General features: G+C 40.1%; 1 protein-coding gene across 1 annotated transcript in view; it reads left to right on the top strand.

Annotated features, from left to right (window-relative positions):
• Positions 1-17685, top strand: part of PRKAR2B (protein kinase cAMP-dependent type II regulatory subunit beta) — a 111129-nt gene that overhangs the window by 70595 nt on the left and 22849 nt on the right. The window contains exons 4-5 of the mRNA XM_060020261.1: positions 6057-6140; positions 16204-16310. Of these exons, the coding sequence (XP_059876244.1) occupies positions 6057-6140; positions 16204-16310 (191 nt within the window). The remainder of the gene's footprint in view (positions 1-6056; positions 6141-16203; positions 16311-17685) is intronic.

The raw sequence follows: 17685 nt of genomic DNA, 5'->3' as shown, positions 1-17685 counted from the left end.
CTCCTACACTTTATTTATGTATCTCGCAGAAACACTAGTGGGTGACTTCGAAGACAATGTTCTTTGTGTATAAATGTATATGATAAAACTTGATAATTGAGATGTTTGATGAGCTTGTTTAGCTTAGTAAAAATCTAAATTGGAAAGAACATTTAAAAGTACAGTTTGAAAACAATATACAGTATCTCATAGACTCGAAAACTGTTAGCTACCATTTGGTCCACGTGATTGATAAGGTGTTTGGCTGGATCACTCCAACTAATTTCTCACAGTCTTGTTGGGGAGGCTATACCAGTTAAAATTCATTTGGCTGTGGGAATAAAACAATCACATTGAGATTAAATACAAAAGAAAACATTGGGGAATTATTGGACATATGCTTGGAAATCTTGTAGAATTCCTGGAAGTGTTAAAGAAAACCCTAGGCTGTGGCTAGCAGGCAGGAGCCAGCCCCCTCTGGGGTCCTTCCACAGCATTTGTGCAGCACCTAAGAGTATCGACATTGAAAGGGACTCAGCTGCCCGTCACTCTTACTGTGTCTCTCTCAGTTCAAAATCCCAGCTTCCCCGTGGAGAGTTTCTCACAGACTTGACTTTGGCTGGGGGACCCCACTTATAAATGAGGGCATCCTGCAAGCCTACTCTTGGGCATATACCCAGAGAAAACTCTTAATTCAAAAAGACACATGCACCCTTATGTTCATAGCAGCACTATTTACGACAGCCAAGACATGGAAGCCACCTAAATGTCCACTGACAAAGGAATGGATAAAGAAGGTGTGGTACATATATACAAGGGAATATTACTCAGCCATAAAAAAGAATGAAATGATGACATTTGCAGCAACATGGATGGACCTAGAGATTATTCTATTAAGTGAAGTAAGTCAGACAGAGAGAGACAAGTATCATATGATATCACTTACATGTGGAATCTAAAATGATGTAAATGAACTTATTTACAAAACAGAAATAGACTCACAGACATAGAAACAAACTTAGGGTTACCAAATGGGAAGAACGGGGTGGGGTGGAGATAAATTAGGAGTTTGGGATTAACATATATACACAGTACTATCTATATATAAAATAGATTACCAACAAGAACCTACTGTATAGCACAGGGAACTATATTCAATATCCTGTAATAACCTATAATGGAAAAGAATCTGAAAAAATATATGTATATATATGTATATATAACTGAATCGCTTTGCTGTATACCCGAAACTAACATAACATTGTAAATTAACCATACTTAAATTTTTTTTTAATGCTTAAATTTTTAAAAAATGTTTAAAAAAATAAATGAGGGCAGTTCCTAGAGAAGGAGGCATCTTTGTGGGTTGGGCATTCACCCTGAGTTGTCCCTGTAACACCCTTCAATGTTACTAATTTTTTAAATTAATTTATTAATGATATATTAATCATTATAATGAAGTGTCTTGGGTTCTCCATTAGGTTGACTCTTCTCTACTAAAAACTGTAATTTTTTTTTACATACTAAAATAAAATATTAAACATTTTAATAAATATTAAAATATTTTAATATTTTTTGTCTTAGATACTATAAGGCACTTGTACCATAGCCCTTGGAAATGATTATTACAGATTTCAAAATGTAATTGGCTCTAAACTGATACTGGAAAATGTCTGTAAGGAAAACATGAAGTGTATTTTGATAAACTAACATTTCATTTGGACATTTTGTCTTATTTTAGAGACCCTATTTATATTATCAAATCCCAAAATCTCAGAGTAGTATAAATAGATACTTATTCTTTGATGTGTATTCAAAGAAAATTCAAACACTTAAGACTGATTTTGGAAAACAACAAATTAGATTTTGGTTGGAATACCTTTAACAAATGAAAATATAAGGGTTCTATACATCTAGCATGTAGAAACTGGCAGAGAAGAGCTGGTAAATTTAAGAGTGGAGCATTTCTTTCTTCTGTTATTCCCTGAAGTGTCTTGGGAGTGCCTTCTGCATATCTGGCCGGGTGCTGGGTATACAGTGGTGAGCACGATGGAGTTCTTGCCGTCTTGGAGCTTAGAGTCTTAATAGCAGAAGCCGACCACAAGCTAGTAGATTAACAGTCACAAAATATGAAGTGCTAAAAAGACAGTGTAACAGGGTGTAGGAATTAAAACCAAACCAAACCCCCCAGACCAACAGCGTCCCTAATGAAACGGAATAGTTGGAGAAGGGCTCCTTGAAGTGAGACCAGAGGATGTACGTGGAGAGTGTCTTGCCAAAAGCCCAGGAGTGCACTTTGGGTTGACCCAAGCCCATCAGAGTGGGAGGAGTCGGAGGCTCTGAATAAAGGCAGCTGTGGCCGCAGCTGAGTGGCTGAGGTGAGGGTGGAGAAGGAGTGGGGATTAATTCTCTGTGAATGTGATGGACTCCACTGAGGTTTTAATCTGGAGAATGCGGTGTTCTGATTTAAAGTTTTAAAAGATTACTTTCACCTCTGTGTGGAGAATAGATTGGACAGGTATGAGAATAGATTGGACAGATATGAAAATATCTTGTACAGACTTGCCTTACTTAACAAAATAGACGCACGGTGTTTCCTTTAAAGAAAACATGTAAGTCAGTGTTACTTATTGTTTTTCTAATTTTTTTTTAATTGAAAGGCAACAGAGGTTATGGCAGGAGCTGACAGACTTTTCCTGTAAAGCTTTTTTTGGGGGGAATTTTACTATTTTCAGAGAATAAATACTTTAGGCTCTGGGGGCCGTGCTGTTTCTGTCACAACTATTCAGCTCTGCTGTTATAGCAGGAAAACAGACATAGACAACACATAAATGAACGGCTGTGGCTGTGACCCATGAAAACTTTATTTCTGGACATTTGAATTTGAATTTCATATAATTTTCATGTGTCAGGAAACATTCTTTTGATTTTTTCCCCCAATCATTAAAAAATGTAAAATCATTCTTAGCATAGGGGTCATGCAAAAAGAAATTTGGCCTTCAGGCCATGGTCTGCTGACCCTGGTTTCTAGTATGAACTCTGTGGCCAGCCTACAGCTGCACTGAATCTCAGCTCTACAGCTTCTGAACTGTGTGACATGGAAGAAGTTACCTGGGCCAGTTAATTTTCTTACTTTTTTTCTCTTGAGAGATCACACAGTATTTGTCTTTCTCTGTCTGACTCATTTCACTTAGCATTCACCTGCTTCATGGGGTCTCTTACTGGGATAAAGCTAGTAATAAAGCCCTTTTTAAATTTTTAAAGCCCTTAAAACAGTGCTTGGCACATAGTAAGTGCTACATCAGTATTTGTTTAACCAATAAGATTTTTATCCTGAAATCAGAAATAAATTTTAATAAAAAACAAAGTGGCCTCTAGTATAATAAAAATCACATTCGGGCACATTGCCGAGGCCTTAGTTATCCAGATGCAGATCTTGTATGTCGGATCACACCAAACCCAACAGAAGGAAATGAGTCTGTAGAAGTAGGAGAGCGTCTTCTGAGCAGTTGGTACAGGGCAGGGGAGCCAGAGCTTCAAAGATTCACCCGATTTCTGACTGTGTGCTTTCCAGGACGCAGAGCAGGATTTTCATGGCCGGGGGTGGAGGCTATGATAGATAACGGACTCTGGGCACTGAGGAGTGATGGCAGGTAGACGGAAGAAAGGAAAAAGGGAAACAAAGAGAAGAGCAGTAGACAGTAGTAGGGGTGGCAGGATGGAGAAACAAGATTTGGACATATGAATTCATAAGAAGAGAAGTAGCTGGAGAGAGAAAGAAGAGGAAAAAGGTGGGTTTTAAAAAAATTTTTATTGACGTATAGTTGATTTACAACGTTTCAGGTGTACAGCAAAGTGATTCAATTATATATATAATTTTTTCAGATTCTTTTCCATTATATATATGTATATATTTTTTACATCTTTATTGGAGTATAATTGCTTTACAATGGTGTGTTAGTTGCTGCTGTATAACAAAGTGAATCAGCTATACATATACATATATCCCCACATCCCCGCCCTCTTGCGTCTCCCTCCCACTCTCCCTATCCCACCCCTCTAGGTGGCCGCAAAGCAGAAGGTGGGGTTTTGTGTGAGGTGTTAATACAAAGTGAATGGGTCAGGAGAGAAAGACAAATTGATGACAAGGGTAAAGCAGGTACAAGCTGGTGTTAAAAATGATTTAAAAAGACAGTTTAAGTGATACAAACATTATTTAACACTGCACGAAGTGGGCAGTCTCCATTCCCAAGGGTCCAGAGAGCTGCAAAATGGGGTGGAGGGTAGGAAGCTTTTATAGGATAAAGAGTAAGGAACAAGGAAGTAAGCGTAGAGCCCAGATTTGGCTTGGCTTTGGGGGATTGGCTGACTGGATATACTGTGTTTCTGGCAAAGCGGGGCATTTATAGGGACACGAGAGTTATCTAAGCTTTGGTTTGCTGACGTGGCACCCCGGGCAGAGGTGGCTCCCTCTTGGGCCTAGGAGGTCATTTCAGCATCAGCAACACGTCATCCCCAACCTTTTCTCTCTGAGGACAGAGCTGCTCAGCAGGCAAACGTTTATGATTGCTTCAGTTCGGAGTTCCAGATGGCTTTTGTGAAGTGAGAACTAACTTTTTGTTTTATTGTGTTAGCCTTCCTTATTTGAAGTAGGCACGTGTGAATTTTGGTTGGCATGATTTAGTTCGTATCCAAATTTTTTAAGTTTTTTGTATAGCAGTGAGTTCTTAGACAGGAGGATCTGCTTTTTCTGGGCCCACGTGCCGTCGTAGAATCTAGGTTGAGGTGAATACTGATTGGATAGGAAACAAAAGTTTGCATATCCCTTACCCTTAGAGGAAAAACGGCAGCAACGTCCTCTCTCACTGGCTAATAGTAGGTAGCAGTATCCTGTGTATACTGCTTTTTGTGTGTGTATAGTATATAAGCAGTACACACATAAATAGTACACATATACTGTACATTTCCTCAGTTGTTCTTGGGCCTCTGATTTTTAGCCATGTGAGATGGGTTTGAAATGCCGATTTTACTTTCCCGTCGCGCGTTTTGACGCATTCACGGGCACAGAGCTCACCGCTGCCTGATCCCGGTTGCTGTGATGGTGGGGCTCCTGCTCTTCAGCATCTCTTCCAGTCACTCTGTGTGTCAACGTTAGGATAGGAAAAGGTGGTGTATGGGTCTCCAGGAGACCAACTCGATGTCTTCTGCTTTTAGGACCATCTCTTGCCTCGCAGACTCATCTTACAGTTACACAATACCCGCGTTCGCAGAAGAATGGGCCTTCGGGGCCAAGTCCGTGAGCCTTCTGCTGGTCGGAAGGGACTCAGGAGAGTTGGCCGGCCGCACTTACAGAAGGCGTTCTGTTGGCCTTTACCCTCAGGAATGAAAGTTTCTGAGCAAATAGTACACTGCTTTTCTTTGAACTCGTTCTCAGATGAGCGCACCAGGACTGTTGGATTCATTCTCCCTCAGATCCGTAGTCTCCTTGGTGTGACAGCGCGTGATTGCTTGCTCCCTGTGGAAAAGCAATCTCCGTGGGCGTAGTTATTTTATATACATTGTGCATAAAAATGTATTTAACATCTAAGCAATATACAGGTAAGAATTTACTCACTTCTAGAGACTTTATCAAGTCTTGAAGGAAAGAGCTACATCCTGAAAGAGTATTAAGTTCAATGGTAAAGAGTATGAAACAGTATTAAAGAGTATTAAGCAGAATAAAGGCAGTGTGTAGATTTTCAACATAGCTGTTACAACATGTTGTCCTTTTGTATGTTCCCGCTGGCTGGAGCCTTGGTGTCTTTAGTGATTAGCCAATGCAGACCCTCACAGAATGAACTTGCTAACCTGGGGGAAACACTCCTTTGAAAAACTTTCACGTACTGTATTGATGAATGTACACCACCTCCCTGAGACGAACTGTATTACTTTCCCCTATTTAGCAGGCTGGTAGTTAATGTCTAGTCACCTAAAGTGAACCTCAGCACTAACCGTTCTTCCTTCTAATATCCTGCTAGGAAATTTTATCCCTTAAGAGCAAGGTGAGTAGACTAATTGTTAATTTGGTGTCCTTTTAGATTATACATCCCAAAACTGACGATCAAAGAAATCGATTGCAAGAAGCTTGCAAAGACATCCTGCTGTTTAAGAACCTGGATCCGGTAAGATAAAATCTCAATAGTAGCAGCGGTTTTTTTTTTTCAGTGTCCGTGTGGAGAACCGTGCAGGATCTTGGATTTCACCCTCTTTACAAGCTAACATAACCCAGGGCGACGTAAAGGCCCCACTGCAGATGTCTGCACAGGAAGTGGGTTGTGTTCTAGGAGCTGGGGAGGTCACTGCTGTCATAGCAAGGAGTGAGCGCCTGTTTCTCTGCGGAAGGCTTCTCATCCCACAAGGTTACTTGCTGTAAACACAGCCCTGAGAAGTGGCCCAGGTGAAGAGAGGTTAAGACTTTGCATTCTTCGCCCACTCAACAGGAACACGTAGGGATGTGCAGGGCCCATGGGGGAATGCCTCTTTCACCAGTCAGTAATAGTCATTATTTTAATGTATGACTTTCATATTATACATATTTTTAAAGTAAAGTTTTACTTGGCTTTAAAGGTAGAGGGATTTTTTTTTCTTTGTAAAGATTTTGAAATCCCTAGTCTTTGGTTTGGGGTGTATTTCTAGAGTGACCGTACTGTTCAGACTTTGCCCTTCACCCTGACCTAAATGCTCTGCTTCCTTCATCATGGATTATGCTTATTCACTGCTATGTGGTCATTTGGGAACGAGCCCCTGCTGCCATGTTCCCATGTGAAACCTGAGTCAACTTTGGTAAATTACCTCGATTCTTTCTTCGGTCAAACTCAACATCTTAATAGTTTTCGGATTGATGCCCTAGAGAAGAACGCATTAATCAAGACCCACTCTTTTAAGATGAGGTCTTTTTAAAAAGGCCATTTTTTTGAAGAGGAAAGCACTACTTTATACAGTGTCTTCTATGCTGGGTTATATTATACCCTGAAATTATTTTTAAAAGCTCTTTTGTTTCTAATACCATTTATGCTAATGTTATGTCCTCCAGGATCACATATTATATTGTGTGACTTTGGAGATTTTGTTTTAGGGCCACATAACACAAGTTTTGTCCACTTTGATCCACGTCCTCTAGAGTTATCACCAAGTCTGCAAAACTAGGAGCTCTAAAGAAAGGGTTGCTGGTGGTTCTCTCTCATAATGGAAGAATAAGAAATGGGATTAAGATAGAAAATTTAGGAATTTCATTTATGAATGGAAAATCTTCCTGGTAGTATTAAATAGTAGAATAAGTGACTAAAAGGAACTTGTGAAATTTTGATGGGCTTCCAAATAAATCTCAGATTTATTTCTGTGAAATAAAGGGCATGAAACTATGACCTCTAATGATCTCCCACCAGAATGAGACCAAATAATTATTAGTGGAAAGATACAACTTTATGTGTGTGTATAAGATGATAATTTTGCTATTGGAACTAAACTAAGTATTTAATTCTTTTGCTTCAGATACACACGGAAGACAGCTGTGAAATCAATCCTTAGTTTTATCCTTAGGGGTAGGCTTCAGCCAAGAAGGTTCTGTATTTTCAGGCCAGAGCTTTGCATGGGAGAATTTCAGGGTCACCAAAAACAGGGCTTCTCAAGCTTTAATATGCCTATATATCATCAGAGGATCTTGTTAAAAATGCAGATTCTGGTTGAGTAGATCAGTAGTGGAGCCTGAGAGTCTGCATTTCTCACAAGGTCCCAGGTGATGGCAACGCTGTCAGCCCACAACCATACTTTGAGTAGGAAGGACCAGAGCCCAATGTGAAAATGTTCGAGGTCAGTATTTTGGTACTATCATATGTTATTTTGTTTGCATGCTTCCCTATTCAATTCAACCAGTATTTTAATGCTTCAGTAGTGACCGAACAGTGATACTGTGGAGTCAAACGCTGAGTGATGAACAGGCATGAGTGAAATCACTGCCAGTTATAATTTCCTGGCATGCTGCCTATTCTATTCCATCCTCTAAATTAAATTGATTTTTCTTCCATTTCAACTTTAACTCTTTTAAAGCATTGTGAAAATTTTGGTTGCATTTAAAATAATAAAAAAAAAAACCTTTTCCTGGTATATTCTGGCAGGGAGCATCTTTAACTAAAATGGTTATTTTTATAAACATAGGTGTTTTTTAAGCCTTTTTTTAGATTTCGCTGCTCTGATGAAGGTCTTCAATATATATATTTTAAAGGTCACAGTTCATAGGGACAAAAAAGAAAAAGCCCGTTGATGGAATTACAAAGTTCATAAGTTACCATTATTGAATGTTTTATAGGGAGGAAGTAAATATATTTACATAGTTGTTTACAAAAGACCTTTTTTGAATTTGAGCTCATACCATCTTGATTTATTTCCCTACTATCTTAAATCCTTCTAAGAATGATACAAAATATAAATAAGTAACAATTAACTCTTCTCAGCAAATAACCACCTGGAATAAGAAATTTTTCCCCAAACATAGCAGATTGAAGATTTTAAGTTAAGTTCATATTTTAAGCAGCTTTCTAGTTTTTTATTGTATACATTTTTTGTCATAACCCAAATGCATTTAAATTGAATTATATATTCCACTTATATAATCTGCCTATCATATAGCAGCTCCTTTCAGGTCAATTCCTTGACCAACCACTGTGTTCCAAGGCCTGTATGAAGGCGTAGGATGCCACAAAAATACTTAGACATGGTTCTTGTGCTCTTGGAACTTATCATTTAGTGAGGGATTCAAATACACATACAAAGCAATTTGGTAAAACATGATAAATGCTGTAATACGGTCAGGGCGCTATGAGAGGATGAGGGTCTCTCAGCCCCACGTGAGGATCCAGGAAGCTGGAGAGGCCACCTGAGACGAGCCTCAGAAAATGAGTTGGAAATCGCAAGTTGAACGAAAAGCACAGAGCGCGTTAACGCTGGAGTCTAAAGTGAAAGACATCCAGTGGCGGGGCTCAGACGTGCGCGCCGTGTCAGGAAGGAGCACCGTGGCAGTGGACACATACTATAGACAGTAGCATTTTAAGCAGAGAAAGTAACAGTCAGGTGTGTCTGAGGTCACTGTGGCGGCAGGGTAGGGCGTGGAGTTAAAGGCGAGAGACGGATAGGTCAGGAACAAAGGAAAGGAGCGCAGTGAGGAGACCGCACTGCCCTCCGTGCCAGGAAATGGATCCAGGAAAGAGCCGTGCTGCGGTCCAGGGAGAAGAAACGCGCCCAACTAAGGAGAAGGGGGGAAGGGATGGTTTCATAAAATACTCAGGACGAGCAGAAGTTGGTACCTGCTGACTGAATGAATCGAGACCTGACAGAAATAGTCTCGGATGACCCCCAGTGTCTGGCAGCGGAGGTGGTACCGTTTCCTGAAATGGAAAAACTTGGAAGGAGGAAGGGGAAGCCGTAATTACTAACCGGCAAGAAGAACAGTCTTGGCTTTGCATCCACTATCTCACTTGACTTTCCTCAAGGCGTTGTTTAGCTTGAAAATCTAGCCCCTCCTAGACCTCAGAACAGTTTTCCTTAGAGTTCTGTATATTCATACACTGAGCACAGCATTTATAATTATTAACCTCTTTGAAGATATTCTTTTCATGAATATTTTAATGCTCGACTCAGCAGGCCATTTTTCTTCTGAAATATTTCTAATTTTAGGCAAACTGAAATAATCTTCTTATGCTATATGATAGGCTCTTTGATTAATGGAGAGTAAATTGTTATTTTTTAAGGGAGTCAAAGCCCTTTTACCGAGCTCAGTCTCTAATTTACATTCTGTAGGCGAATAAGATGTGGATTTCCTACAGTAGCTGTCAGTCACCGAGATAAGCCTCTGCATATTGAATATTTCCTACGTTCTTTTCACTCTGTGCATAATTATGGGGAAATTACATTTTGATTGACTAGAAGAGACACCTGTCACATAGAGAAGTTCTAAAAGAAATAGATGTTCTGTATTTTATCAGGGATTACTTTTTCATTTATCCATGTACAAATTCTTAAGCGTGATAACGTTTTAAAAGGCAGCTAATTCCAAGATAACAAAAAAAAAATTTACTATAGCGCTATATTTCATCTTTTTCTCCACTTGACATTCAGGGCTAGACCTAGCTAATCAATAAAGCCGATCGTCCCCCTCCATCTGCTCTAAACGAGTTGAAATATAAATAATAAGCAAAATAAAATGTTAGTAAACCATTTAATCAAACTTCATAATTTTAATAGGTGACCGTATGTCGCCTGGGTTGATGAACTCCCAATTAGCAGCACATCGAGAAGGCACTGTCTTACTGCCCCCCGTTGGCTTCGTCTTCAGCCCTGGCTGCTGTTTCACACATAGGTGCCAGAGCTTACACGGGAATCCAGGGAGGGGATGAAAGCCACGTCCTGCAAACCCATCACCATCTTTCTTCCCAAAGTTTTTCTTACCCACATGAAGATATAATGTTATATTCTCTGTTTAAATGGAGAGTTTGGTTTTTCAGTTAATTAAAAAATTTAAATCAGTATGCATATAGAATTTACAAAAATTCAAAAGGAACAAAAGAGTAGTCAGTGAAAGGAGATCTCCCTTCCATCCCTGTCTCCCAGCAATCCAGTTTCTCAGGAGCCAAGTTCTTTTAGCACTATCGTGCATATTTTTCTAGGGTTACTCTATGTATATACAAGTATATTCTTTTTAAAATTTCGGTGGCAGCAAACTCTACACGTAGAGTTCTTACCCAGTTCTTTTTTTTTTTCTAACAGGTATTCTGTATTTATAGCGTTTTCATATTCTTTCTTAAAATTATTTTTATCAGTATTTATTTTTATAAAAGTTTAAATTGGTAGCATTTATGTATTATAAAGCTAAACCATGAAAACACATTGCGTTTTGCTGTTGTCTAATGTATTAATATTGTATATACAAGAAGAGGCATCCCAAATAATATTGAAAAAGAAGAACAAAGTTGAAGGACTCACACTTGCCAATGTCAAAACTTATACCTCAAAGCTGCAGTAATCAAAGCAGTGTGTTGGACTTCCCTGGTGGCGCAGTGGTTAAGAGTCCGCCTGCCGATGCAGGGGACACGGGTTAAAGCCCCAGTCCGGGAAGATACCACGTGCCGCGGAGCGGCTGGGCCCGTGAGCCGTGGTCACTGAGCCTGCGCGTCTGGAGCCTGTGCTCTGCCACGGGAGAGGCCACAGCAGTGAGAGGGCCAGGCACCGCAAAAAAAAAAAACAAACCAGTGTGTTACTGGCATAGGGATAGACATACAGAACAATGGAATAGCGTTGAGAGTCGAGAAACAAACCCATACATCTATGGCCATTTGATTTCAACAAAAATGCCAAGATCATTCACCGGGGAAAAATAGTCTTTTCAATAAATGGTGCTGGGACAACTGGGTATCCACACACAAAAGAACAAGGTTGGACTCCTACTTCACACCAAGTACAAGAATTAACTCAAAATGGATCAAAGACCTGAATGTAAGCTGTAAAACTATAAAACTCTTAGAAGAGCTTTATAGAAGGGCCTCGTATTCAGAATATAGAAAGAACACTTAGAACTCAACCACAAAAGGACAGACAACCCAACTTTAAAATGTGCAGAGTTCTTGAATAATAGACATTTCTCTAGAGAAGATATACAGATAACCAATAAGCACATGAAAAGATTCTCAGCATGGTTAGTCACTAGGGAAATACAAGTCAGAACCACAGTGAAATACCACTTCACCCCCACTAGGATGGGTATCGTTTTTTTAAAAAGGAAAATAACAGGTGTTGGCAAGGATGTGGAGAAATCGGAATCTGGTACATCGCTGGTGGTAAAGTAAAATGGCCCAAGCACTGTGGAAAACAGCCTGGCCGTTTCTCAAAAAGTTAAACATAGAATTACCATATGACTCAGCAATTTCACTCCCAGGTGTAGGTCCAAAAGAATTGAAACAGGTGTGCCAATAAATACTTGTATATGAATGTTCATAGTCGCGCTATTCACAATAGCCAAAAGGTGGAAAGAACCCAAGTGTCCATCGACAGGTGAATGGGTAAGTAAGTTGTGGTGTGTGTTCGTATATATATATAGTGGAATATTATTCATCCGTAAAAAGGAATGAAGTATGATATATGCTATAACATAGGTGAACCTTGAAAACATTATAATGAGTGAAGTAAGCCAGACACAAAAGATCATGTATTGTGTGATTCCATTATATGAAATATCCAGAATAGGTAAATGCACAGAGACAGAAAACACATTGGTGGCTGCCAGGGCCTAGCGGGGGGGAGAATGGGGAATGACTGCTTAACGGACGCACGGTTTCCTTTTGCGGAAACGTTTTGAAAGTAGGTACAGGTGGTGGTTGCACAACTTTGTGGCCACTAGGCCACTTTAAAATGGTTAATTTTAATGTGACATGAAATTTTACTTCATAAAAAATGTATATGTAATCCATCCGAACATGTTGATTTACTTTAGTTTGAATATTTAGTGGTTAGAACACACTTTAAGGATGAGTTTGGGATTAACATATACACACTACTATATATAAAATAGATAATCAACAAGGACCTACTATAGAGCACAGGGAACTATATTCAATATCTTGTAATTACCTATAAGGGGAAAAAAATCTGAAATGTATGTGTATAAGTGTATCAGTTTGCTGTACACCTGAAACTAACACAACATTGTAAATTAACTGTACTTCAATCCTAAAAAATGGTTTAAAAAAATCAGCTGTTTACAGAATCGATCACTGAAGCACCTCCTCAAAATCCCTGGCTTCCAGAAAACAGTTTGAAAACCACTGAGCCCTTTTGACAGCATGTGGAAGGTGGTGAGCCTGTCTTGACAGGAACAGGGAGCTCATCACTTTGCCCTGTCACTGCTAGAGAGCTGTCCTTCTTAGACAGGTCTTAACATGGTTCCAAAATCTCCAGAAACTTCCACCCAGCAGTCCCAGTCCTGGCCTCTGGAATCACCGACGACATCATTGTGGCTGCAGATAGCATGTGTTCGCTGAAGTTCCTCCGACATCAGGGTTTCAGATTTCCTGGTTGCCCTTCTTTGAGTGTTCTTGTGCTTGTCAGCAACTCCAGTAAAAGATAGGGGTCTCAAAATCCATACTTTTTTTTTTAATAGCTGCATAGCTTTCCAATGCATGGATGTATCAAACTTATTTATCCAGAGACCTGTAGATAAACTTGAGTTTTCAATTCTTTGCTATTACAATGCACATTTTGCAGTGAAAAATGCCCATGCACATGTCATTTCACAAATGTGTTATAGAATAACTTCCTAGACAAGGAATAGTGAGGTGACGGGTAGCGTGTTTGAAATGATACCGACTGTTGACAGTGCGCCCTCTGAGACCCGTTCCCATCAGCCGTCTGCCGGAGGAACCCTCCTTCCCACACCATCTCCACCAGTGTGTTAGTCTAACATTTTTATGTTTCTGAATCTGGCAGGTGAAAAAGGGTATCTCCTTTCAATTTTGATTTGCATTCCTCTTTATTTTGAAAGAAGTTGAACATCTTTTTATGTTTTTAAGAGCCCCTTCCCCCTTTTCTGGAAGCTTTGCAGGTCAGATCTGTATCTTTGATGTTCTAAAACCACACTGTCGTGTGTGTGTGGAGGTTCTGGTCCTTGATTGTGCCGGGCCCTTGAGTGAGCCCTTTCAGTCTGAAAACTTACATCCTGTGGTTCTGGAAAATTCATTGCGTATTTCTTTGATGATTTTCTCCCCTTTGTTATCTCTAATATCACTTTGTCTGGAGCTTCTGTCTTTTCATCTGTCGCCTTTCTTTGAAGTTTTTATTTTAATTTACCTTCTTAGTTCTTTTACGAGAAAATTCTGTAATGGGGGGTACATGTCACACATTTGTCAAAACGCACCAGGTGTACAGCACCGCACCAAGGGTGAACCCAGATGTCAGCTGTGGACTTTGTGGGATAATGATGGCGGTGTAGGTTCATCACTTGTAATAAATGTACCTGCTGGTGGGGATGTTGACAGTAGGGGAGAGGCTGGGTGGAGGCAGGGGGTTTATGGAACTCTTTATGCTTTTCGCTCCATTTTGCTGTGAACCTAAAACTGCTCTCAAAAATCAAATATTTAAAAGGCAGAAAAAAATGTGGTAATCATGTTTTCAGTTTTCAACTTACCCATTTTTCTCTGATTGGCTCTTTTTCTAAATAGCCTGTTTTTCATCTCATGGATATAACATTGTGTGAACATCTCTGGGTATACAAAGTAGAACTTGCTGAAAGCTCATCACTGTTGTTGAATTTTCTAGCTCATTTGGTGTCATACTGCTGTTTATCTTAGTCTTGTAGGCTCCCAGAGGGGCCACGGAAAGCTGATGTGGAGCCCTGAGTAAGCATGCCAGGGCTGTCCACCAGTGTCCTGCTGGTTGAGTGACAGGGGGCCAGCTGTTAACATGGGGGAACCCCTCATCCCAGCAAGTGAAGGTCCTTGTTCCAGGGCACCAATCTTCACAGTAGCTGTTCTAGTTCTCTCTTATTTATTTAGTTTCTCCCAAGAACCTGACTCTGATTTTTTGTCTGGGAAGAATTGGGGTTAATATTTGGTTGCCAGGTGTTCTGTGTTCAGGGTTGAGGCATTTGGAAGGAAGGTATCAACGGATCGTGGAGGATTTTGAATCGGTCTACCTGTTTCAGCTGTGTCTCAGTCCCGTTCTGACCGGACCGGGTGTTTCCCAGTCTGGAGCCTCTGGAGCTCTGATAGGTGGTCAGTCCCTCCGCACTGCAGGCCCACCTGCCCTTCTCTGGGCTGCATGCTCTCTCCGCCCCCATTTAACTTCCCTTTGCTCTAGAAATCTCCCCTCCAGTTTCCCCTTCCCATTCTCATGGTTGTGGAGTCGTACCTTGATAGTCTCTGTGAAATGTTAATGGCGTCTCAAAAAGAAGAGAATCGCACATGGTCTGTTCATGCTCTGATCCAGAATATTTTGTTTCTTCAACCTGTGTTTTCTACTTGCATCTTTTTCACCCTCTAATCTGTCTTCAGCTCCTTAATTTGTTTATAATACTAATTGATTTTGGCCTGGGAGTTACTTGAAGCCTTCTTATGACTTCTGACTTTCCTGTTACTGTGCACCATACTGTTTCTCCATATCCATTTGTTTTTAACTATTCAGACGTTTTTGAATTGTTCCTGTATTTGTTCTGAGGAAAGATTTCTTTTGCCTCCTAGTTTATTCTCACTAGGTAAGGTTTATCCTTAAGCCTTGACAAGCACACTTTAGCAGAATAAAAATTTTTAAATAGTTGTTGACTGATAGGTTTGATGTTTCTGGCTTCAGTTTTAATAAATCTGTCCTAGGGTGGTATATGGTTGCTTCTTGAAGAGAACCTTAGTGACAAAAGATAGTGGTGGAATATTGGCTACAATCTTTTTCGGTTTTGCTTTTGTTGGTTTGGTTTCTATTTTGTTTTTAGTGCTAAACCAAGAAGGATTGGAGTCAGGATTTAAATTCACTAAATATTTAGGTAATCTCTATATAAATTTTAGTGATGACTAAAATAGGGAAGTTTTTTAAAAGTTTAGGTATCTTTAAAAGACATTTGCAGTAGTTCTTTATTAACTTGATCATTTTAGTTGCTAAGGTTATATTTCACAAGGTATATGATGGCTTGGTGGTTAATTTTTCATATTAAAGTAGTGATAGTTGCAAATATTCTGAAATAGACTAATTATAATTACTTTTATTCAGGTACTGAATATGAGAGTAAATATATAATCATCTGGTTTGTATGTGGTGAGGAGGACTATTCTGTGTTTTTTTTTTTTTTTTTTTTTTTTTTTTTTTTTGCCGTACGCGGGCCTCTCATGGTTGGGGCCTCTCCCGTTGCGGAGCACAGGCTCCGGACGCGCAGGCTCCGTGGCCACGGCCCACGGGCCCAGCCGTTCCGCGGCATGTGGGATCCTCCCGGACTGGGGCACGAACCCGCGTCCCCTGCATTGGCAGGCGGACTCTCAACCACTGCGCCACCAGGGAAGCCCCCTGTGTATTTTTTTTTTGACAAGACTTAATGGCAGTGATGATATTTCCATTTCTTTGAGCTTGTTCACAGAAGTATAAGCTAATTATGGTTCTTTAAATATAAAGCTAAACATGTTCTAGATAAACCAAGATTGTCTTTTCTTTTTTGAAAAATAGGAGCAGATGTCTCAAGTATTAGATGCCATGTTTGAAAAATTGGTCAAAGAAGGGGAACATGTAATTGATCAAGGTGATGATGGCGACAACTTTTATGTAATCGATAGGTAAGTTTTGTGTAACTTCACTGCTGAAAGGTAATGAACCTTTTGTGGAAATCTCAGTGGCTATCGTAACGCCTGACAGATTAATGTACGACAATTGCTCTTCCCTCCTTACCCTTATTCCTGTGTAACTGGCCCTACACACCTACAGTGAACCCATGCAGTGAAACCGTGCTACATCATGGAAAGAGACATAGTGCATGGAAGACTGGTGACTTTTGGTTAATCTAGAAATCTGTCATTTACGGGGAGCCTCCTCATTTGTTAACTTCTGATGGAGAGGTAGTGATGCCTGTTACAGAGTTAGAGGTGGCTGTTACTGTGAGAATAGCAGCATAATACAACATCTGGGATATTGACTCCATATAACTCAATCTGTTATTATGTTTTCTAAAAAGTTTCTTGTGTTATTACTTAATGAAGTAAAACATGCTAATGGTTTAAAAGATTCAGGTATTTCAGAGGGGCCTAAGGTGAAAGGTTAGTCTCTCTTCCTACTGCTTTAGCAGCATCTAATCAGCAGAGTGAGTAATTTGCGTGTCTTTCCAGAAATTGTTCATGCATTATCATATTTGTCTGTTAAAAACTCTGTAGAGAAGTTATTTAAGTGAGAAGGCCTGCATTTATATTGAAAATCTAATTTCAGAAAGTTTAAGTTGTGCTTGACTTCATCCAAGAGCAGTGTGCTTTTCAGATGTAGAGAACAAACGTATGGACAACAGGCGGGGAAAGCGGGGTGGCTGCGGGGGATGAATTGGGAGATTGGGATTGACATGTACACTCTGATGTGTATAAACTAATAAGAACCTGCTGTATCAAAAAATAAAATTAAAATCAGCTATAAAAAATTAAAATAACATAAAAAAAAAGAACAGTGTGCTTTTAGCAATACTTAGGTAACAATCCTAAGATGTAAAAGGTGCGCAGCCTGGACTGAGTCTTCATTTCTGCACTTCTGTAACATGGTGATGAGCTGTTGATGAGACGTTTGGATTCCCCAAGCACCCCACCACCACCACCAACGCCTGCGCTGTTTGCATGGAACACAAATCATCTCCCAGCCTGATTTGTCGGATTACATTTGCTTCTCTGGGCCAAGTTGTGTTCTACTCAGAGGCTCCGCAGAAAATCCCCCCCCCCCCGCCCCCGTCTGCTTAGCACTTGTTCCCTGATCTGGGCTCTGTGGGTGGTACCTTTCAAGCATCAGTAGCACATGCTCTCTGAGTCCCTCAGTCCCTCACCCCTAAGTCCGTGGTGACCCGGGAGAGCTGCACTAGCCAGGGCTGGGGCTAGACTCTATGATTTTAGAATTGTCCCACATGTAAATTAAAGTCATGATTCTTGTACCATTAACAGCTCTCATCAACGAAACACCTCA

Source organism: Delphinus delphis, chromosome 9 (assembly GCF_949987515.2).
Source record: "Delphinus delphis chromosome 9, mDelDel1.2, whole genome shotgun sequence".
Classification (NCBI taxonomy): domain Eukaryota; kingdom Metazoa; phylum Chordata; class Mammalia; order Artiodactyla; family Delphinidae; genus Delphinus; species Delphinus delphis.
Note: the sequence above shows the minus strand (reverse complement) of the source record. Positions and strands in the feature narration are given on the sequence as shown.